The 23,420-nt window shown below is 41.2% G+C and overlaps 1 protein-coding gene across 1 annotated transcript in view; it reads left to right on the top strand.

The window, feature by feature from the left end:
• RHPN2 (rhophilin Rho GTPase binding protein 2) overlaps positions 1–23,420 on the top strand; it is a 48,174-nt gene that overhangs the window by 22,593 nt on the left and 2,161 nt on the right. The window contains exons 3-14 of the mRNA XM_030581858.1: positions 3,513–3,641; positions 8,232–8,307; positions 11,039–11,116; positions 12,317–12,441; positions 13,377–13,543; positions 14,276–14,463; positions 16,063–16,219; positions 16,742–16,861; positions 17,436–17,630; positions 18,918–18,994; positions 19,080–19,226; positions 20,323–20,478. Of these exons, the coding sequence (XP_030437718.1) occupies positions 3,513–3,641; positions 8,232–8,307; positions 11,039–11,116; positions 12,317–12,441; positions 13,377–13,543; positions 14,276–14,463; positions 16,063–16,219; positions 16,742–16,861; positions 17,436–17,630; positions 18,918–18,994; positions 19,080–19,226; positions 20,323–20,478 (1,615 nt within the window). The remainder of the gene's footprint in view (positions 1–3,512; positions 3,642–8,231; positions 8,308–11,038; positions 11,117–12,316; positions 12,442–13,376; positions 13,544–14,275; positions 14,464–16,062; positions 16,220–16,741; positions 16,862–17,435; positions 17,631–18,917; positions 18,995–19,079; positions 19,227–20,322; positions 20,479–23,420) is intronic.

Here is a 23,420-nt window from a genome sequence, read left to right as displayed (position 1 = left end):
ACTTTGGGTTGCATCTCCTTTAAAACAACCCGGCGGGTGGCTGACACTCAACGAGCCAGGAGTAAATCTGTCTCAAATTAGGGCTTCAGGGGACTCACTATGTTGATCAGGTGGAATGGTGGCCGCTTCTTCTTCTGAGAAGAGGATGACTGTGGATCCCAGAAAGGACATTATTCCCCCTTACAACAGGAAAAACCTGCATTCACTATGGAGCTCAGGAGGCCTGTGATGCACCCATGGGGTGGCAGCCATGCTGGCTATTTTCTGCTGCCTACAGAAGTGACTGTTTCTAAATGTATTTGAAAAGAGTTTTATTAAAGAAAAGAATCTGGGATCAGTTACCCTGATAGAGACATTCGGCAGAATAATTAAAATATAGTTTCCTGTTTACTTTTCTGCTGAATTTCCAGAAAAAGATATAAAATGGACATTTTATCTATAAAGAATCCTTGGTGAAGATTCAAATCTAAAGGGGACACAGTCAATACTGACAGGCTGGCCCACCATTTCACCTGCTTTTTTTTGGTACAGGTTTTGAAACGCCATGTAAATCTTCGAATCTCTTTCTTCCAAAGCCAAATGATAAGAGAAACACAGTGCTAGAAGTCCAGCCTCACTCCTAATGCAGTCTCACAGCAACAAATTAACAGCACAGGCAGTGAAACAATGGAGCAAGTGATTTTTAAGTTTTAAGCTTACAAGTGTTAAGAGCTCTGTGTAGCTTGAAAACGTGCCTCTTTCAGCAACAGAAGTCCAATAAAAAGATATAGAAGTCCAATAAAAAGATATAGAAGTTCAATAAAAGATATTACCTCACCCACCTTATCTCTCTAATATCCTTGGACCAATATGGCTACAACAACACTGCAAAGAAGAGTTACTAAAAAACAACGAGGAAAAGTGATTGTAAAATGAGGGGAAACACACCTTTCAAATACTCTGGTGGGTCTGAGCAGGGTTCCCTCTAATTTTTTCCACGCACGTGCAGAATGAATTTTATGTGCAGGAGGTTATGTTATTGGTGCACATAACAAAATTCATGTAGCGGGGGTGGGGCCGAGGGGTTTGGAGTGTGGGAGAGGGCTCAGAGCTGGGGCAAGGGATTAGGGTGCGGGGGGGTGGTGTGAGGGCTCTGGCTGGGGGTACAGACTCGGGGGTGGGGCTAGGGATGAGAGGCTCAGGGCTGAGGCAGAGGGTTAGGGTGTGGGGGGGGGATGAGGGCTCCGGCTGGGGGTGCAGACTCTGGTTTTGGGCTGAGGCTGAGAGGTTCAGGGCTGGGGCAGAGGGTTGGGGTACAGGGGGGTGAGGCATTTGGGGTGGGGCCAGGGATGAGGGGTTTAGGGTACAGGCTGCCCCGGTGCTATGGCGGGGAGAGAGAACTTCCCCCAGCTCTCTCTCGCCGCAGAAGCACCTGGCCTGGGGGGGGGGGAGAAGCGCCTCTCCCCACCACAGCAGCTCCGAGGCCAGGGCCACGGGATAGGCGCTTCTTCCCCAGCTCCAGCAGGTCTGGGCCGGGACTGGGGAAAGGGCGCCTCTCCCCTGGCTGCAGCAGGGCCGGGCCAGGCTGGGGGAGAGGCATCTCTCCTCACCGCAGGCACGGCACTTAATAGGCTGCTACATGGCCACACAGCTTAGAGGGAACTTAGGGTATGAGTTTTCATCCACTTTCTTATACCACCCTCTTCTTCACCATGGAATCGGATTGCTTAATTTCTCTTAATTCTATTGCTTAATAACCAGCCTTATAATTTGAAGAGTCATTTAAATAAAAGTTACAAATTTGCCACATTTCTTTTCTAAATTAAGATGTGTTAAATTGTTGTTAATGCTGATTTCAAAGTAACATCTCTCATATTTATTAACATGAGTAATTGAAATCTTACTCAAAAAGGACCTGGGCCTGCATTCCTTACCCAAGCAGAACTCTTAGGCCAATGTTTTTAAAAACAGCCACTGTATTTGGTTGTGTTAATTTCTGGGTGCCCAACTTGGGGCTAATTTTCAGAAGACATGGGATGCCAAAAACAGTCACCCAAAATCATTGTCTACTTTTTGAAAATGCAACTGCTGCTGACTTCAGTAGGAGCTCTGGCTACGTAAGGAGTGTAGGATCGGACCTAATTCTGGTGTGTGTGTGCCATGTAATTAAAGTCCAAGTACATCTCTAAAATCAAATTGTATCAGAACATATTCAATTAGACTATTTAAATGTATGTCCTTTGTAGGTGCTGTGAGGTAAACAACTGCTCCCAGGGCAAACTGTGTTTCAGACTCATTTCTAGGTATGCCGCTGGGTGATAGTTCACATAGTTGGACTAACTCAAAGTACTCCTCAAGTGAAAAGAAATTAAATCAAAGATTGAGATTTTATTTGCATTTCAGCAGACTCCAGAAGCAGCAAGCCAGTCTTTTGTCCACAGAGAGCCTCTCTTAACGTAGTTTGAGGAAAAACTGGAAATGCTGGTTCCTTTATTACTGGCTGAAACACAAGTAAAATAATGAGACTTATACTTCCACAGAGAATTATGGGTTAGCAGGTGTGTCCTAATCTAAGTTGGAATGTTTATATAGCAAATACTGATCTTGTTAACTAATAATTCTATAGGGCTGTTGACTATTTGGTTATATGGACCAAAGTTCAGAGAATCAATCCATAAGCAAATAAGCAATTGTTCAATCTTAACTTTTTAATGGATTTTTGTGTTGCCAGCCAGTTGTTTATCTTAAAACAGCATTTATGATAAATAACATGAGATTTCTAGGTACCACACAGTATTGGGTTGCTTATATGATTATTCATGCTAGAAGCAGGTGTTAATATAGCGACACCCAGAAATACTCCAAATAGAAACATGCAGAAATGCTTTAGGGGCTACATTTCAAGACAGATCTATTATGCTAAGGGTATAAAAGGTGCTACACCTATACATGAATTGCAAATGGAAGAAAATGATTATCCAGACACATCAGGAAAACAGAACTAAAGGGAAATTCTACTTGTGAGGAGAAAAGTGTCTGTTTTTTGTTTTTAAAGAAAATAATACTAACAGTAATCATACCAGATGATTAATGAATTGTCCAGTGACCGTAAGGGCATGGGGGAGGGGGTTTAACCAAAGTTAGACATGTACTTTTTTCTTTACAGCTCATTTTAGTATAAAACCCTGTAATCAACTCAGATTTTTATTATCAGAATATAATTAAGATGTAAACCCTTCTGTTTCACTGTTACTTTGTCTTCAAAGTTAAATCTTAAAATCAGTCCAAAAAGATCAGCACATAGTAAACCTGTTAAGTGTCTGCATGCTGTTTTGTATCTGAAACCTATTCCAAGTTCTATCTTGGCAGCAAACTAAGTAAATTCTGAAACTTGAGTTCTCATATCATCTCTTAAGAAAAAAAAATCTTAAAAATGATGGGAATGCCAGTAAGGGGGCTCAACAAAGCTGGTGTACAATATAGAGCCTGTTCTCTGGGAAGTCACAGAGGTGCATATCTCTTTCTCTTTGCAGAGCAACCACCAACAACAAAGTGCGAGAGCAGGCACTTCTTGAACTGAGTTTTGTAAACTCAGACCTACAAATCTTAAAGGAGGAATTAGAAGGACTTAATATCTCAGTGGAAGTTTATCAGAATACAGAGTAAGTGAAAATCTATTCTATTATCAACCCATCTTTTGTTTACCAACTGGAAATGAAACTGGTGCTGGATGAGTGTGAATGCTGGTCAGTAATTACATGAAAAAATAGTGAACAAAGAACATGATAGAAGGAGAATATACTTTGTTAATCAACAGCCTGACCACATAGTCTGTATATTAGTCGCTCTTTGTGCACTCACCTGAGCTGCTGCAGTACCTTATGGGAGTTATAGTTCAAGATCCCTCATGCCTCCATTCTCCAATATGGACCATGCTCCAGGCCTGACTACATCTCACATGATGCATCACAGTCTCTCCCTTGTAGCTAAGCTGCCACTACGGTGCATGAGGCACTGCAGAGGTTAAGCCCCAGGTACAGAGTAGGGGAGCAAGGCCCATAGAGCAAGTTTTCTCAAACAGGGTTGCCAGTAAGTCCCTCAGCCCGCGCCACTTCCAGCAGCTCCCATTGGCCTGGAGCAGGGATCCGTGGCCAGTGGGAGCCGTGATCGGCCGGACCTGCGGACGGGGCAGGTAAATACACCAGCTGGCCCACCAGGGGCTTTCCCTACACAAGCAGCGACCCCTGTTTGAGAAACCCTGCAATAGAGGAAAATGGGGGCAGCTCCCATTAGACACCGCAGCAACTCAGGCGGACACAAAGATTAATATTGTCCTGATGTGAAATGAAACATTTTGTTTTTCCCAAAGGAAAATTCTGCCAAAATCAAGTTTCCCATAGAAAATTTTCACACAAATCTCATTTTCTGAGGGGAAAATGTTTTGTTCAGATTTTTTCCACCTCTCAAACATGCACAGGGAGTGCAGTAGGGAAGATGATAGTGACAGAAGAGGGAGCAGGTTTGTGACAGTCTCCAGAAGCACATACCCCACCTCTCCAACCTCCCTACAAGTCCTTGAGAAAATAATTTAAAACATTCTGCTCTTTGATGGTGAAGACCAGTGTTACCTCTAATTTTTCCCACCCATGTGCAGAATGAATTTTGTTGTGTGACACATCACCTTCATATTGGTGCATATAACAAAATTCATGTGGTGGTGGGGGGGATAAGGGGTTTGGAGTAGGGGAGGAGGCTCAGGGCTGGGGCAGAGGTTTGAGGTGCAGGGGTGTGAGGGCTCTGGCGGGGGAAGCAGGCTCTGGGATGGGGTCAGGGATGAGGAGCTCACGGCTGGGGCAGAGGGGTAGGGTGCAGGGGTGTGTAGGCTCCGGCTGGGGGCATGGGCTCTGGGGTGGGACCGGAGATGAAGGGTTTGGGGTGCAGGAGGGTACTCCGGGGCTACGGTGGGGAGAAAAGGCTCCCCCTAGCACTCTCTCCCTGCAACAGCATCTAGGCTGGGGTGGAAAAGTGCCTCTCCCTGCCACTGGAGCTCTGGAGCTGGGGCTGCAGGATAGGCTGGGTCCGGGCCACTCCAAGGCTGGTCTGGGCTGTGCTTCCCTGGCTGTGGCTGGGGCCGGGCCACTCCAGGGCTGGTCCGGGCCTTGTTGCCCAGGCTGCACCTGAGGCTGGGCCTGATCCAGCCATGTTGCCCTGGCCATGACAGGTCCGGGCTGCAGGCTAAATTGGGGCTGGAGGAGGGGCGCCCCTTCTGTGGCAGGCTGGGGGTTGCGGGGGGTGCCCCTCCCCTGGCCGCAGCAAGTCCCCGCTTCTGGCCGCACAACTTACAGGGAACTTAGGTGAAGACCCAGGTTTTGGTGAAGATCTTGTGGCTGGAGAGTATTGGAACTGTGGCCCTTGTGACTGTCATTTTAGTTGACCTCCTTTGAACTATTTCCTACATTTCCAATGTTGTTTATATAATAAAGAACCCGAAACAGCAGGTATTATGTTATGTATAGTTTAACCAAGTCTGCATAAAGGATACATCAATATTTTCTGTGTCAAAGAGTGGCACTCTTTCTCCATATCTATAGACCGTATACTCCCCTCCATTTACGTAGTGCAGAGAAAAGGGGAAAGTCCCAAATAGTGCTAAGAAGAGGGAAGCCATATAGGGGAAACGGGGGGTATAGGCATATTACTACCTCAGTGACAACCCGTCTCCCCGCTGTGACTGCTACAGAGAGAGAGAGCAGAGCTCTCAGAGAGCTGTACTTCTTAGGAGGGCTATATGCCCTTCTCTCCTGTTTTAGGCATGATGTGAACCATATGTTTGCCAGTTGACAGGGATCTCCTGTTGATCAAAGGATATAATAATGTGTCTTTATACAACTCTGGTAAGACCATCCTTGAAGAATGGATACAACTTTGGGCACTTTTTGACACTTTTTTAGACACCAGAAAGTGAGAGAAGACAGGTAAACCTGTCAAGCAGATCTGCTTCTAAACAGAGGGCCATATTCTCCCAGCTGTCATACCTGTGCAACCCTCACAGTAAAAGCTGAGGGCAAAATTTGGCCCAGAAAGTTTCTGAGGTGGAGACAGGACTCCTGAAAATGCAAATACCACTTGTTTCTTTTGTCTTCCTATTGAATATTATACACTTATTCAGGAGGTGGGAGGAGAGTTTTCCCTGAGCATGTACATGATAATACCCCTGTAGCCATAAAAATACTGCTAGTGTGCCTGTGGGCCAATCCTTATGGCGTGGTCAAAGGATGTTTTTCAAAACTGAGTGTTACACACCCAGTATATAAGACTAGAGAAGTCTATTACTTAATCTCTGGGTTTGGCACTTCAGTAGCTAAAAATAGATACTGAATGTCTTTGCATTCATCTTAGAATTGGCAGAAACACAGGTGTCCATGGAAATTGTACACAAGCTTAGCTGCTTAATGAAGATGGATCATGAAAGAACATATTAAATCAATGTGTAGTATTTTTAGTACCTTGGCTTTTATCAGATTATTTTTCAAAGGTAACTGCTGTAAAAGCATTGAAATAACAGATGCCCTGTAGGTGAGCTGAATAAGCACTGCTCCTTGGGGCCCTGGCTCTTCTCCTCCTCAACTGGCTCTGCCTACTTTCTGGATTGCGCCAGCCAGCTCTAGGGACCTTCTTATGCTAAGCTGGAGTTGTGAGTAGATTGCACTGCTGCTCCCCTGGCAGACTTTTCACCACCAGGGACATGCATCCCAGGTTCTGCTGGCAGCAGTCTGTGAGTGAATCACTCCCACAGTATTTCATAGTGAAAATAGGTCACTATGAACAATTATTAGAAAGTCAGTTAAGTATCTGCTGGAAAAAGAAAATATCAGATAAACATATCCAGCTGCCAAGGACACTTTTTTTTTTTAAACAGACACTACTCCATCTTTCCCACTCAACACATTGTAAATAATAGCTGGAAGAAATCCTGACATCTCTGTTTGAAATGGGACATTTTGCTTAGGAAAAGAGTGGTACAGTCAGATTTCACAGTTGGGACCAAATGCTCATGATCTCCTTATTCATATGGGTAGTCCCACTAGCAAACAATAAGATTACTCTTATAATGTGATCAAGAGTTGATCAAGAGTTTTATTTTCCTTGAGGATCAAGGGTTTTTTGTTTTTGTTTTTTTTAACATTGCCATCTTTTACCTCCTCACTTCACTCTCCCTGGAGATCCTTCCCAGGGTTGAATTCTTCCCCCACCCTAACATTTTCTAAAAGTTAAATACACATGATGCAGTGGTTCTCAAACTTTTTACTATCAGGCTCCACTTATATCAAAATCAGTGAGCTCAGGCCTTACTTTCCAATGTGCTAGAGACAATTTATATATATCAAACATTGTTGGAATACTAGAATATTGAAGCATATGGAATTATCATAGCACTTACCTGTGTATGTCTCCCTGCAGCAGCTGGTTTCTGCACATGTGGTTTATCCAGATGTGGAAAGTTTGATCCAAACTAATACAGACACGTGATCTGTCAGTCCCCACTTTCTGTTTCCTTGGCCCCCTCTTCCTCTGGGGGAACAACAGCTCAAGGGCAACTCTCATGCTCTTCAGACACTTTCCCTTTGAGCTTCCATCCCTATGCCTATTCCCCAGCGTCTGGCTCACCACATTGCCAAATGCAGCTGGCGTCTGCCTCCTCCTCCCCCAGTGTCTCATTCTGGCTGGGCAAGCAGGGGAGATAGAAAAAGGAAGAAGAGACCAGACAATTTTCCTTCACTCCTTACTCACATCACAGAGGCCCCTGGTGGCTAGAAGGAGTAATTGTACACTATAATTGTAATTGAGACTTGAAGGCAGAATAAACTCTTGGGGAATCAAGAGCTCCCCCTGTCCACAAAAAAAGTTATTGGAGTCTCCTGATAAAATCTCTTACACTGCAGCTGTTTACTTCACTTCTGTCATTCCTGAAATAGGAGCATTCATGTTTGGGTTTTATAATAATAATATATTTTTTTAAATACAGAAAATAACTTGTGTAGGACAGAACAGTTTGTGTAAAGGGAGCGTTACACAAATCTGAAATGCTGAAAGCCTCCTAGTGCAAATAAAAAGGTGCATGTTACATATGCTGTCATCAAGAGACACAGCTCCTTCTCTCTATGGTCACATGGAACAACACAGGTAATTTTGCCAACAGAACAATAGAAAATAAGGAGTTAAATTTCTGTTTGTCTTTTCTTTTGCCACAGAGAGACTTTTAGCATTCCCCTGATACCACTTGGCCTGAAGGAGACTAAAGAAGGGGATTTTACAATCCCTCTTAAGGTACGTTTCGAAGATACAGATTTTAGAATCAATATTTAACATGTAACACTGCTGTATGGTTGAAGGTGTGCAGCATTGTGTGCAAATTCTAAACATATTTTTATGCTTTATTTGCACTAATCTGATCAAGAACCAAGAATTTAGCACACCAAGAATTATCAAGGATTTGAGATCAGTTATGTCCTTCAGAAGATCTTTCCCAGAGACTTCAATGGATTGACTGTTGATTTATATTTGTGTGCAAGTGAAATCAGGCCCACTGTGATGGGCGGTGGGTATTGCAGGCTGGGGGTTCTAAGCCTCCCCAACCCAGGCAGTGACCCCACCCATGTTCTGGCCCGAGGCCCCACCCTTGCTCCCTTTCTTCCCTAAAGCTGTCAGGGTCTCAGCCAGAGGCGGCTTGGGCTGGCTGGGTTAGGGCAGGCTGGCATGGGGCGGCTGGAAGGGGTGAGCCGGGGCTCCTCTGGTGGCGCTGGGACAGGGCCTCGCGCAGAAGGGGCAGGGCTGGGGGAATATTGAGGTTCACCCACTACCCATGCCCACTGTTCTATGGCCCAGCTAGTGATGATGATAATAACAACCACCACCATTTATTGTTTGTACACTGCCCAAATTTGTTCTTGGTGCTCTACAATACAAATTAAACAAGGTCCCTGTCCAGATGTTACAGTCTAAATAAAGACTAATTAAATAAACTGGGTGTACTCACCTTTTTCGCCCCCTACCACGAGGGCATCTGGGGGATGGTTTGGCACCCAGGAGGGTAGTCCCAGTGTATTCAAGTGATTCTGATTTAGACTAAGATTTTCTGCTGGGGAGGAAACGTGACCAGAGCATGCTATGCCTGGGGGCAGGAAGAGGTGCAGAGGCAGCAATGACAGCTCTGCACTAGGGGAATACCCAGCTAGGACAGAGGAAGCCCCAGTTATCTGTGTGTGCCAGTTTTAAGGGGGCTTTATGGTGCAAAATAGTTTTACTGGGTCCAGGGATCAGACCATAGAGTGGATCCAATTTGCTCCCAGTTACATAGGTGTAGCTGCCAGTGCAGACACATTAAATTGCATTTGATAGAACTGAGAGCAGAATTTTGCTCCTAAAGAAAATGTAGTCTTTAACATTTTTTCAATTAAAAGGTCTTTATTACTTCTATGTTTTGATTAATTATGTGATATAATTTTCTGTGAACATCATAAAGATCATCCTTGGGGCACGCAAAGTCTATGCCTGTTATGGATATTTATTCAGGTGAGCTCAGCTATGTTCAGCATATTTGTATTTGAATTAGATAGTGAAATCCATGGAAGAAGGCTTTCTTTGCCAGAGGCAGGGAAATAAAACAATCGGGAATAATTCTTCATGGAGCAAGTAAACAGCAACAGTTTTACCAAGCCAAGAGCCACTTGGATTCAGAGCTTCACAAGGGACTTTAATCTGCATTATTTTGAGCAAAACTCTCACTGACTTTAATGGGAGTTCTGTCTTAGAAATGAGTATATGTTTGGAATCAAGGAGAATTCTCTTTGGGTTTTCATTGACAGCAACTGTACAAGTTCTACATGCTGCTTAGTGGGAAATAGCTGTTTCAATCAGGAAGAAAGCTCTTTTTTACTACTACTTTGGATCCTTTTTGAACTTTATAGCTCAAATTCAGAGGATGAATTGTAAAGCTGGTGTAAGCAGGGCCAGCGCTTCCATTTAGGCAACCTAGGCAGTCGCCTAGGGCACCAGGATTTGGGGCGGCGGCGTTTTGTCGCCCTTGGCGGCAATTCGGTGGTGGGGCGTCCTTCTGCGCTCCGGGTCTTCAGCGGCAATTCTGCGGCGGGTCCTTCACTTGCTCCGGGACCTGCCGCCGAAGTGCCCCGAAGACCGGGAGCATGGAAGGACCCCCCCACGGCAGAATTGCCGCCAACGACCGGGAGTGCGGAAGGACCCCCACCTAGGGCGCCAAAAACCCTGGCGCCGCTCCTGGGTGTAAGCTAAACTCCCTTACACTAACTGAGACTCCCACATACAGACTCCCTTAGCTCTGAATACCCCCTCATCTCCTACTTTGGGAATCTAAGTTGGTGCATCTAACCATGACAAGGAGCCAGAAGAAGGTGTAAGCTGAAAAAAACCACATCCTACTTTAACTTACTCCTCGGAGTCAATGGAGTTACACTGAAGTAAAACGAGAGCTCCCCTTCTACTACTTTAGACTCCCTTAGACATCACTTAAGAATTTGGACCCACTTCTTCATCTGTAGGTTATTCTTGATTGGCGATATTCTGCTGCCATTTATACCAGTGTAGTTTCATTAAACTCAGTGGAGTTTCATCAATATAAGTAAGAGCAGAATTTGGCACAATATCTTTCTATTAATGAATTTTCATGATCATTTGATTCCCATGTTGTTTTGTATTTAATAGGTTCAGGTGTCAATTTCAAAACTATTAACTCAGTTTGAAAAAATAGCAGAAAAATATTATAGCTGTTTAGAGTCCGCTACGCAAGATTGGAGTTTCTTATATTTGATACAAGGTAAAGATATTACCTTGAAATCTTGTCTGTTACAGTTTTCCCCCCTTTTTTGCAAATTTGACATATATAAATACAACACCATTTATTACTACTGAGTAGAAACTTTGGAAATCATAAGATTTTTAAATATTCAGGACACTTCATATTTGCAGAGAAATCAAAAACTTTGACCTGAAAGAGTAAGCATATTCCACATTTTGTTTTGTTTAGGACTTTATCCTGGAACATTACAGTGAAGACAGTTCTGACTATGAAGATGAAATAGCTGATCTTATGGATTTGAGACAAGTAGGTTTGATTTTGCATGTTAATTCTCTTTGTGACTGTGCCACCATATCCAATTTTAATCTTGCAGATTTTTTATTAATAATGTTCATATATAGTTAGATTATGGCACTCTTAATGACTAATACTTTGCTGCAGGTTACCTTACTTCCATTGGTTTTAGCTCCCAAGATATATAAAATGACAGCCTCCATATCCCAAGGACTCTATAATGCAACATTTCCATCAGTGATTTGGAAGTCACACTGATAAAATTTGTAAATGACAAAGATTGGCAGAATGGTAAATAATGAGTATAGGCTAGTCATGTGGTGTGATTTGTATTACTTGACAGTGGGGGCCCATTCAAACAAAATGGAAGAGTACAGCTGTATGCAGAGTTGTACATCTAGGAATAAGGAATGCAGGCCATACCTATAGAATGAGGGTAGTGGGAGGACTGAAATATGGAAAACAGTGACTTTGAAAAGGATTTAGGGGGTCATAGTGGACATATACCTCTGTAGGAGCTCCCAGTGCAGTGGTATGGGAAAAAAGGGCTATTTCTCACATATAATCCTGCATTTTGGCAAGAGTTTAGACTAGATGACCTTGTGGTCTCTTCTAATTCTATGATATAGATAAAACAGGTGACGAAATGCTCGGGGGTGATAAAATGATGTAACAGGAAAGCAAAGTAACTGAGCAGTTTAACACAACTTGTAAATTCATAATTATTGTTTGTTTTTAAAATATTATTGTTTAAATTGGAATAGGTGAATAAACTAAAGAGTTTGAAGTGAGGCATGAAAGCAGGAGTGGAGTAAATAGTAGGGATCTGTAGCACAATACTAGTAATTTCTATTTATTAGAATAGAATGTTGTTTGTTCAAATGTTCTTCTATAGTTCACACAATACCTACTGTCCAACATTGTATTTCAACATGTGAGATTTTCCTGTCACACACTGTCTCCCATGTGCTTCCTTAGGGCCACGTACAGCCCTCTCCAGCACAACTCTATTATTCAGAGTTGGGTGCACACATCAAGGGCACGCTATGCCTCTATGCTTCTAATTCCTACATTCCAGACACTTTTATATTATGTGAAAGTCCCGTTGATTTTAGTTGAGCAGAACTGTGTTCTCAGTTGTTACATTATTCACACTGAAACTAAACAGAATGCATTGTGTGAATGTATGTTTTTACATATCTGAACTTTAAGGCCTGCCGTACTCCCAGCAGAGATGAATCCGGCATTGAGATGTTGATGAGCTATTTCATTCAACTTGGCTTTGTAGAGAACAGATTTTTTCCACCTACCAGACAAATGGGCATTTTATTTACCTGGTAAGTTTGGTTTTTTTTTTTAGAATACTGTTAACCTTGAACTAGCTCTATGTAATTTGAAACACTTATATTTTTCTTGGACAGTGTGTTTTCATATTTATACTGATACGCACTCTCTTTAGTTTGTACAGTAAAGTTCTAAAGAGTTTCTACGCTGGGAGTAGGGTCTAAGAAGGGCCATAAGAATTCTCTTTAAACATCTACACATCCTACCTGGATTTTGGGTCTTGGTGTATATGAGCACATAGGAGCAGGTGGGGAATGAGCAGAGCCTTGACTACATCCTTACTGCTTGCTGGGCAGCATGATGAGAATGGGGGAGTATTGTGATTTGCTGCTGAGGTGGTACCTTGGGTGGTACAATTTATACCTCATCCCTTGCTCAGGTTGTAGTATGGAACACAATCCAGTCCTGTGTTATTGGAACTACAAGATTTATAGGCTAAGAGTATCTACTACTGTCTATCTTAATTTGTAATGAATAGGAAACACTACATAGTTGAAAATATCAGAGGACTGTAGAAAGACTTCTGCACTGGCTCAGAATGGCAAGTGCTATGATATACTGCACCATTATCAACGGGAGAAGAATGTGACTCAGTGAATTTAAATCTTGTGTTTGTGACTAGAACAGGAGACTTCTACCATTTGGTCAAGAAAAGCTATTTGAGTTCTAGTCAAGCATTGCAAGAAGGGAAACATTGCTTTTAAGAAAGCTCAATAAATCCACTCACTAGCTCCTGGAGCTCAGGGATGTATTTGCATTACATGCATGTGATTATGAATTACCATAAGTTTCAGCAGAAGCAGAAAAGGCATTACAGATCCTGCTATTCTCTTCTGAACAGTAAAATGAAAACATTGGTAACTCTGTGCTCACTTCTCTTTTTATGCTTACTTCATTTTGCTTTCCTCTCCCCCTCACATCCCCCCAGGTATGATTCCTTCACAGGTGTCCCTGTCTGTCAGCAGAATTTGTTGCTAGAAAAGGCCAGTATTTTATTTAATATTGGAGCCCTCTACACACAGATTGGTACAAGATGTAATCGGCAGACCAAGGCTGGACTTGAAAATGCTGTTGATGCTTTTCAGAGAGCTGCAGGTATATAAAGAGAGAAGGAGCTGTGGTTCATTTGCATATTGAAAATACGGGGGAAGATTATTTCTGGGGAGGTCTCAATCTGTCTCTTACATACAGAGCTATACATTCAATATTGACTTTTGGTTTTATTAACACAGTTTAAACAGAAAAGGAGGTGGATTGAAACCCAAAGGTCCTCACAAGGATCTGTACTAGGCTTTAATTAAACATTCCTGTTAGCCGTAGTTTAACATTTCAAAAACCTGGAACTGCTGTCTGAACATGTTTGGTAAAGACAAAGTGAATATTGTAGTTAATGATTAATTAGCTGTACATTCACCTTTTCTTTGCCTGTTCTCCATTACATCACTGTAACTGCATTTACTTGTGTAAATGTGTGTGATGGGAGTGGATAATCAGTCCTATAGCATCTACATTTTAAAACAATCAAATCTATTTTGATCCCAAACCAAGCTTATTGTTCAGTTGAGGTCAATGGTAAATTTGCCTTTGACTCCGAATAGGAGCAGGATCTATACCCATAATGAATCACTGGAGTTTTTATTCTGCTGTGTCTGTGGGAGTTAATGGGAGCTGCACCCCTTGAGGCAGGGGTGAAAGTAAAGCCGAAGACTTACCGGTATGGGGGGCTGGAGCCGGCCCCCGGAAGGAACGGGGCCTTGGGTGGAAGGGGCAGGGCTGGGGGTCAGCCTTTTCTGTTGTAATAATTAGAAAAACTTTTTAAAAATTCAGGTATTTTAAACTACCTAAAGGAAACATTTACTCACACACCAAGTTATGACATGAGCCCGGCCATGCTGAGTGTACTGGTCAAAATGATGCTTGCTCAAGCTCAAGAGTGTGTCTTTGAGCAGATCAGTCTACCTGGAATACGAAATGAATTTTTCACACTAGTGAAGATGGCTCAAGAAGTTGCTAAGGTAAGCCATGAGACTTCGTGTTTTTAAACCCACACCAAGTTTGTTTCCAGTGCCAAATCACTAGCTTAAAACTCTGCCATTGTGCCCATTAAACCTTTAAAGCATTTTTGTGACTTTGGTTTAAAGTATTGAGTGCAAAATGCTAATTACTGTTAATGTTTTTAATACAAACTGAAACTATGAAGTTACAGGGACTCATGTCAAGCTGTTGGCACAGTATGAGAACCTAAAATGTAATCTGTTTGCAAGGTTGTATGTTCTAACAAATACAGCTAGTTATGATGGAAATACTGACACATCCTCAACAGTGCCACTAAAATAGGAAGATAGGACCTCCTGGATCATTGAGTCCAGTCCCTGCTACTGCAGGTAATCTTGTCACATAATAAGAGCTGTTCCATTAAAAAATGTATCTAATGGAAACAAATGCCAGAACAGCAACTGGATAGAATAATTTATTTACTGAAGTTCTGTGTGGTTCATCTTAGCAAATTAAAGTACACAACTCCTTGTAATTCTCACTGAGAATTAATAAGATTATTTCTGACAAAAATGTATGAGTAGTTATGACAATAGCATTTGATTCCATAAAGTAGATGACCAGCTTCTGCCCCCAGATCAACATGTGAAGGAGATGTCAATTGCTTATGTGGCACCACTTATGCCCCTCTCCTATTAACTGTTGCCAAATGCAGACCTGGCTTTACTTCTGCAGCTGGAAACGGGGGTTGGCTATATATGCTGCCCACTAATGATCCTCCTGACCCCCGCCTCCAAAAAAAATACATAAAATTCACTGATCCTTCCCAGAGTTCTGTGTATTGTACTGGCAGCATAATGGGCAAGAGTTAGTTATGGTTTGGTAGTGATGGGATTGCAAAACTTTCACAGGTTTACTCGCAAATAAGAAGGCAGGCTCTGACATGGAAGATAATCCACCATACTCCATGGAGGGTGGTGACATTTGAACATAGGTAGCAAAATGAGACATGCAGGTTCACTCAACCAATTCATATTATCAGATAAAGGTCAAACAGTACCTGACTCTAAATAGGATGGGCAAAATTTGTCCTGCCAACCTTAAAGAGTCTCCACGAACCAAACTCATTTCACGTGTAACCTAATGTCAACTTTGAATCCAGCTTTCCTGAGCTGACAAATGTGTTTATTAAAACACTGATCTGCTTTACTCTCCTTTCAGTTGCATTAATAAGCCAAGATTTGCTTGCAAATTATAGAACTGTGTGGATATTTATATTATATAGGATATTTATATTATATTTCATATTGTGACATCATAGAAATTAGAGATGGAAAAGACCAAGTGATTTAGTCCAATGCCATACAGGATTATTCTATACAATATATTTTACAGTGTTGTGTTCAGTCTGGTTTTAAATATCTCCAGAGATAAAGCTTCAATTTTCCTTTTAATTTCATCCTCCTAGTCCTTGTGTCAGTGTAAAATTTCCTCTTGCTCTCTGTGGTGTAAATAAGCCTTCAAATATTTGTAAATGGTTATCATATCCCCTCTTGCTAATAAAAGAGCTCCTAGTTTTAAAGGTAACTTCTCATATCTAGATGTGTGTTTTATTTTAGGTTGGAGAGGTTTACACGCTTGTTAACACTGCAATGAATCAGGCACCAGTCAAGGCGAACGTCCCTTATTCCTGGTCAAATATGGCAAAAATAAAATCAGACCATTACAAAGCTCTGGCACATTACTTCGTTGCTACTCTACTGAGTGACCACCAGCGTAAGAATCCTTTGGTTTTATTTATATATCCATATAAACAACTACTATTAAGAAAGGTTTGTACTGAGGCCAGGACCAGGAACTAGGAACTCCATAGAGTTCTAATATGGACTCTTTCCATGGAATCCCTTTATGGCCTTGAGTTACTCTGTCATTTTCCCATCTGGAATATGGAAATAATACTTTCTGCCCTTCTTTCCAGGAGTATTGAGAACGTTTATTAGCTAATACTTACAAAGAGATTTGAAAAGTGTTATTTATGAGCTAAATAATATTATCACTAAGTTAATCAGTTCTCATGAATAGAAAATTAGAGTTCAGGCAGCATTTAGTAAAATTAGTTCTTGATTAAAAAAAAAAAGTCAAAATAATAAACTGGAGTGAAATCACATATTTAGAAGAATGTTTCCAAAATGTTACTACTTACTCTCTCCCCACCTCTCCATCTGCACTCCACCTGCCTGAAGGTACCTGGCACAGAGACACATTAAAATAGCTAACATTTTATGTATGTTGATATAGTGCATCCCAGTGATGATGAAGACAAACAGGAAAAGGCCTGGTTCCAACTGCATGACTGCATGCCAGAAGGACTGACGTCCCTAACCATTTTAAGGGATAAAGTTCAGCGAAAACGATTAGGTAATTGCAGACTCCATTTAGCGAGTGTATAACTGTTCTAAATTATAATACAGAGAAATATTGTCTGATACAAATAAATCTAGTTAGCAATATATATACAGAATTCAAGCTGTGGCAATAATGGGATTAACTGGGTTCTGTTACACCATGTAGCTCATTAAAATCAATTGAAATGTGGCAGAACATAGTCCCAACTTCTTGTGTTACAGTGACTCAGAATTATACATGAAGATGACTTACTTTTGCAAATGTCTCTATATTAAGAATACATAGGCACTAAAAACACTGATGTTATCAAGTTAAATCTTAAGCCAAAGGTTTGATTCTGCAACACTTAAGTGAATAAGTAATCTTTACTCATGCTGTTGCTCCCAGAAAATCGGTAGGACCCACTCACATGAGAATCACTTAGTTGATCGAGAATCACATGATTGGGCCTTCAGCCTTGCCTTCCTTTGGGATAAAATGTTTGGTGAGGATTGTTAGAAAAATCATCTTAGCCTTATGTATTGTTTACATTACAGTTAAAATAAATGAAAGGCAAACAATTGCTAATGGTTTCTACTTTCTTTAGGGAAAGCACATTTACGCAAGGCCATTGTTTATCATGAAGAAGCACTGAGGGTCTGTGGTTTGTGCAAAAAGCTTCGAAATATTGACATTCTTCAGGAGATTCTGACAGTTGCTCACAAGCGTTCACTTATCAAGTATGCTCAGCATGAGCAGGAAGATGACTTCCTGAGTTTAATGGAAGCTTCCTCTGTCCTTCGTAAGTATCCCCAACTGAAAATCAAGGTTTTCTAAAGGGACTAGCAATTTTGGGTGTCCAAGTTAAGGCATGTTAAAAGGGGCCTAGTTTTCAGAAAGTGGTGAGCACTCACTTCTGAAAAACCAGCCCCCTTTAAAGGTGTCTCGAGTTACACACCAAAAAAATTGTGGCCAAACTGCATGGAGAAGCACGTTTTGTACAGTGAACTTAAATTCACTGTTGATTAGTCCCTAAGTAACAGTGAAATAATTGTGCAGTTTTTCTACTTTGGTGCCTGTAAACACGTTCATACCATATAGGCTGGTTGCAGATTTCAGGAAGTCTTTTTTGCACTTTCATATTTTGGGGATGATTATAAGAAGGTCTCCTTAGAAAGCGTGTCAGTCTTTGGTGAATGCATCTTCCAGATATTGTGGGATATGGTGGGTGAAGAAAACACCTTCTATTAGTTAAAATCTCTCTCTGGCTACAAAATATGGTTTACTTTGTATTATATTTTTAATCTCTTCCCACAGTTATTGGCATAAGACTGTACTATAGAAAATCATATAGGAAAGAGAAGTTAGTTGACTGTGAACTTGAATGCTACTGCTTCCTCCTGCATCAGTCCATACCATCTACCCCTTTAAAAAGCATAAACAGACTGGGTTCTTTTCTCTGGGTTTTTAGTACTACTCTGAAGAAACCTTGTGGAACCTGACATTTCATCTTGCTAAGATAATGTCTGTCTCCACATGTTGATTTATCCTGAGGCTTGGAAGGATTAGATTTTTAATTGGCAAACGTTGATAAATGTCAGTTTTGTTGTACACATGCACACAAATATTTCCATCAATAATAGTCAAAATTTACAAATTGGCAAAGTAAGAAAAATACTGTTTGAGAACTTATTGGAGTTAAAGGATATTTACTTTGTATATTTTTGATATGGGATATTGACAATTTGCGTTTTAATAGTTTAAGTTTTAAGGTTTTGAATCTGTCTCTGTCATTAAATAATTGTCTGGCCCTCTGTTTCCCATAACTGTGAACATTTAAATTGATTTTAAAAAGTTCTTAAAAATAAAAAAAAATTTGTTAAAATTATTAAAAAAACACAAAAGTTGAGTTCTGACAAGCTTACTTGTCCTATAGTCTAGTAGTGGTACAGGAGAAACTAATAGCTTAAATGTAAAAAGGGGTAGCATGTGATGCTTCCTCTGCCCATCCTGTCCATTGACAGCCAGAGACTGAAAGCATCTATCTGGAACTTGAAAACGAGTTTATGTTTTTTCACTTTTGTTTTAGCTAAAACAGAGCATAAAGTAGAAATGATTGTTCCTCAGTTCTCCAAGGTGAAAGTGAAAGACTTCTTTGAGAGGCTGGTAGGTAGCACACTATAATGCCTAACACTTGCTTGTGAGCCATTTTGCTGTTAATGACTACATTCTGCCACTCTGCATCCTACAGGGCCCATTGCCTGTGTTTTCAGCCAAGCAGAGATGGACAGTCCCACGCACTATTAATTTCCATTGTCAAGAAAGGGGATTGGGATTCACTCTTAAAGGGGGCCCACCTGTGCAAGTTCACTGTCTCGATCCAGAGTGTTCTGCAGCAGTAAGTAGAAATTGGAGTTTTAAGAATTCTCTCTCTAGGTTCTTCCAGATTTGCTGTGATTTCTCAGTCTAGCCAAGTCATATGCAACAGTAATGCACCCAGATTTGTGTAAATAAAATATTCTCTGTACCAATCACATCAGTGTGTTTTTTAAAGAACTAAAATGTAATACCAACATTAGACATTATCCATTTTAAATGAAAAAAAGACAAGATAAATGCAGTGATAAGTGAACACATGACATCAGGAAATGCAGCTCACTTGTATTGGCATTTCTGGATTTTAATTAATGCAATGCCATACTACATACAGCGTCTGCAATTGGAGCAGGTTAACAGTGCAGTGTTAACGTTAACATTACCTGACTCTAATATGAAGATTACAATTTTAAAATCTAAACTAGGACTGATTCCTTCTTTTGTGTACATTTAATAAATAAAGATGACCCACACATGCCATAATCAAATACATTATTCATCAATCTTTTTCAGCAGGCTGGAAGGAGAAAAGCCATGAGAAAAAGGGCAGTGCAGAGAGCCAAATATCAGGAAAGGAAGGAGAAAAAGTATGGGAGGGAAAAGAATATACTGGTGTGCCCTAATATGTAGTCCTCTTTTGTGAGTGAGAGGAAATGGAAAAGGAGGGATACAGAGGAGAGAAAACATTCACAAGAGAAAAGAAGAGGCATAACTAAAGCACAGTAAAAGGCAGAAACATAAGACTAAATAAGTTTTTATATAAAGAACAAATTAAAAAAAGGGAAAGCAAGAAATGAAAAGGAAAAATATTACAGAAGGATAAAACATCTAATAGTAAAAGGATGGGAATGCCAAACTAAACAACAGTTTTAAATCTTTAAAGATTTTTATGAATGAAAAATAGAAGAGCAAACTCCACAAACAGGAGATAGGAAAATTTAATAATTATACTCTAATCAAATTAATGTATGGCCGTTCACAAAAAAGGGCCATTTTGTGTGCATTAAAATAGTGCTTGGGTGTTTTGTCCTGTGCTGTCTGATTGATGAAGCCTGGAAGGGGAGAAAAACGTTTCAACAACTCCAGCTGATGCTAATTTGCACTTCATTATTTTACAGTTAAAGGGTCTGAAAGAAGGAGACTATATTGTTTCAATTAATGGCCTGGATTCCAAATGGCTGGAAGTGAATGACGTCTTGGAAAAGTTCAAAAGCATGAGAGAGAACGACATTGAGATTAAGGTTATTAGTTGTCAGGATACGATGGCTTCTGTGGTAAGTAATGAGACAGCTACTTTTCTAACCTGAAGAACACTCAGTAAATTGAAAAAACACAGCCTCAAAATTTGGGTAGTGAATGCTATCTAATTTGATATAGCCAGATGTTGTGGATTGCTGGTGAATCTAGGCCTAAATCCAGCAAAGCACTTAAAACATGTGTTTAAAGGATTCCATTGAGATAAATGGGTCTACTCACATGCTTACAGTTAAGCCTATGTATAAATGCTTTGCTTAATGAAGGCCCTAGGTGATTTCTATATATGTAGCGCCGTCTTGCCAACTTCAGCAGTGAAACTCCACAAAGACTAATCCAACTGGTAATTCCAAGAGTTACATCAGTTTTCTTTCCAAATTGAGCATGAGGGTGGAGATTGTCTTCTGTAGCTCGTCTCTTGACCCAAAATCGGTATGGTGCTCTGCCCCGAAACTTAAGGGGGGCAGGCGGGGGGTAGGGGGTTGCCTTGAATTCTGCAAGGAATTCCTGTAGCTGTTGGGACATCTATCTAGGCTCATGGACCCCCTCCCTGCTTCCCACTCCATGACATCATGCCTTCCTCAAGAGCCCTACTTCCATGAAGTGCCTGCTTTGCTAGAGAGAGCGCCTGTGGCCTGGTGCAAGATGTGAGTCAGCAAAAGCCATGCTATTACCAAATGTCAGGCCCTGTCATCAAGCAGATGTTTGCTTACAAGTTCACTGTCTGGTACATGAACTTAGCAAAGGCATGGCAAGCAATGCTAAAGCATAAGGCACTTCTAAGAAGTACTAGGTACTTATGTAAACACATTCCAGAAGGCTAGTATAGGTACACCCCAACGTAGAGGTATAATATAATCATAGGAGATGGTACAGGAACATGCCAACCCTAAGTAAGACAAGGATAGTAGAACGGGATAAAGAATGAGGAAGCTTTGTTCAAACCAACAGGTACAAGGCATAGGGTTGGTAACCTACGATATCAGGAATGTAATACATAACTTGTTTGTATCAATGGATTAAAGGAAAAGTCATAGAAGGGGCAACCTTTGTCCAGCAGAGGGGGCAGCAGAAACTTCTGCTGCTGAATGAGCTGGTCCGTTGTCATGAGCATATATGTATTAGGGCACCTGTAACCATGGAGCCCAGGGCACTAGGACCGTGCTTTGATGCCGACAAACCTGTCTGAGTGCCTTTACCATCAAACCAAGTCCGTGGTCTTTCTGGGTAGTGCTACTGAGGTCTGTTAAATCAGCTATCTGTGCAGGGATGGGACCGCATATGGAGAGAACACACATGCATGCCAACTGATAACACCTGCAGTAAACAAATCTCAATGCTCCTGCAGAAGGACCAAGAGCGGAAGTTTCACTGTGTGGGAAACAGTTTACTACTGTGTTAGAAACCGTGGTAGAGATTTGGTTCCAGTACTTAAGCCTTCTGGGAAAAGTGTTGCTTAAAACCAATTTTCATTAACATTTCTGTTTCATAGCATAGGTAAGACTGGAAAGTAGAGGTTGTACTTTAGACTGTCCCCCTGCAAATATCATGCCTACCTCCCATGCATATCCACAAATGGTTGTAAAGGCAGACGGTCTAAAATGGCTGCTGACATTTTTGTCAGCATATTGTATAACAGGTGGTCAACACTGCTGCTTTACCATTACTAGCACTGGCACCAGACAAATTAGACAATATCTTTAGTGCAGAGAGAGGCCTGTGTTTGTGTCTTCGAAGTTTTCCCTCTCCCTGAACCTTAAAGTTGAATGGGGGAAATTTACACTGTATTTGTATTGTAGCACAAACCCCAAATAAAGGACTGAGACTCCCATTATGCTAATTACTGCACTTGCATCTAACAAGAGGACAATTTATGTCCCAAAGAGCTTGCAGTCAAAATAATCAATCACATCTCTCCATGTTATCGTTCAGACTGTCCGGCTGCAAACTCAATACTTAAACTTAAAAAAAAAGTTTCTGGTGTATACAAAAATTGAACAAAAAAAGTTACAAATACTGTAACATCACCACTTTCCACCATGCATTTTCATGTATACATCTCAGAGTGATTTTAAAAAGGTGGGGTCATTTTCACTTGACAAATGGAGCAACTCCTGAACAGAAAGAAGTGAATGGACTTGCCCATGGTTATACATGATGTTTACTCTAGGAATATTTGTAAACATTTTTCTCTGTCCATGCAGCTCCATTGGTGGAAGTCGTAGTGTAGACAGAGTGGTACAAAACCACCAGCCTCCCTCACCCCCCCATTTGGTAGCACTAGACAGAAAAAAACCTTGTATTTTCTCCACACTGAGAAGCATACACACCGTCAGTGGCAGAGTAGAGAAGAGAGAACCTAAGTCTTTCAACTCCTAGCTATGTGCTCAATTCACTATTTCTATGAACAGATGGGATCAGCATCCTTGACTTATGGATTAGATATTCAGAGGTTAAGGAACTATTTTAACCCTGCCAATCAAAAATATATAAATCCAGTTACTTAGTTGCTATAGAAACTTTAGACCCAGGGAAAATGATCACAAGATTTAAAAGAAAATATTAAACCCTACGTAACCCAAGAGAAAATAATTTTTGTAGTGTGAGCAAAATAAAGAACCTGTAGTTCAGCTAAGCCTAATGCTGCATACCTTCCAGCATTCCCCAGCAAGCTTTAGGCACATGCTATTGCCATCCTGTATTTCAACTTCATAAATTGATCATTTCCGCAGGTTTAAGCCTCTCTTTTGTGAATATAAGTGAACCACAGTATAAGTAATAGACAAGAACAATCTGGCACATCCCCTCCCCAGCCTTTTGCCAGCACAGAAGGCTGGAATACAATGGAATCGCTGCAGGATGTGGCTGTGGATAAGCCATCTAGAGGACTCTACTTTATGAGCATCTTAGAGGAGTGTCCCATTGCAGCTCCCCCTGTAGTATTGGGGAGAAGAGCTGGGGT

This window comes from Gopherus evgoodei, chromosome 12 (assembly GCF_007399415.2).
Source record: "Gopherus evgoodei ecotype Sinaloan lineage chromosome 12, rGopEvg1_v1.p, whole genome shotgun sequence".
Taxonomy (NCBI): Eukaryota; Metazoa; Chordata; order Testudines; family Testudinidae; genus Gopherus; species Gopherus evgoodei.
The sequence above is the reverse complement of the archived record's forward strand: the minus strand, read 5'-3'. Positions and strand labels throughout refer to the sequence as shown.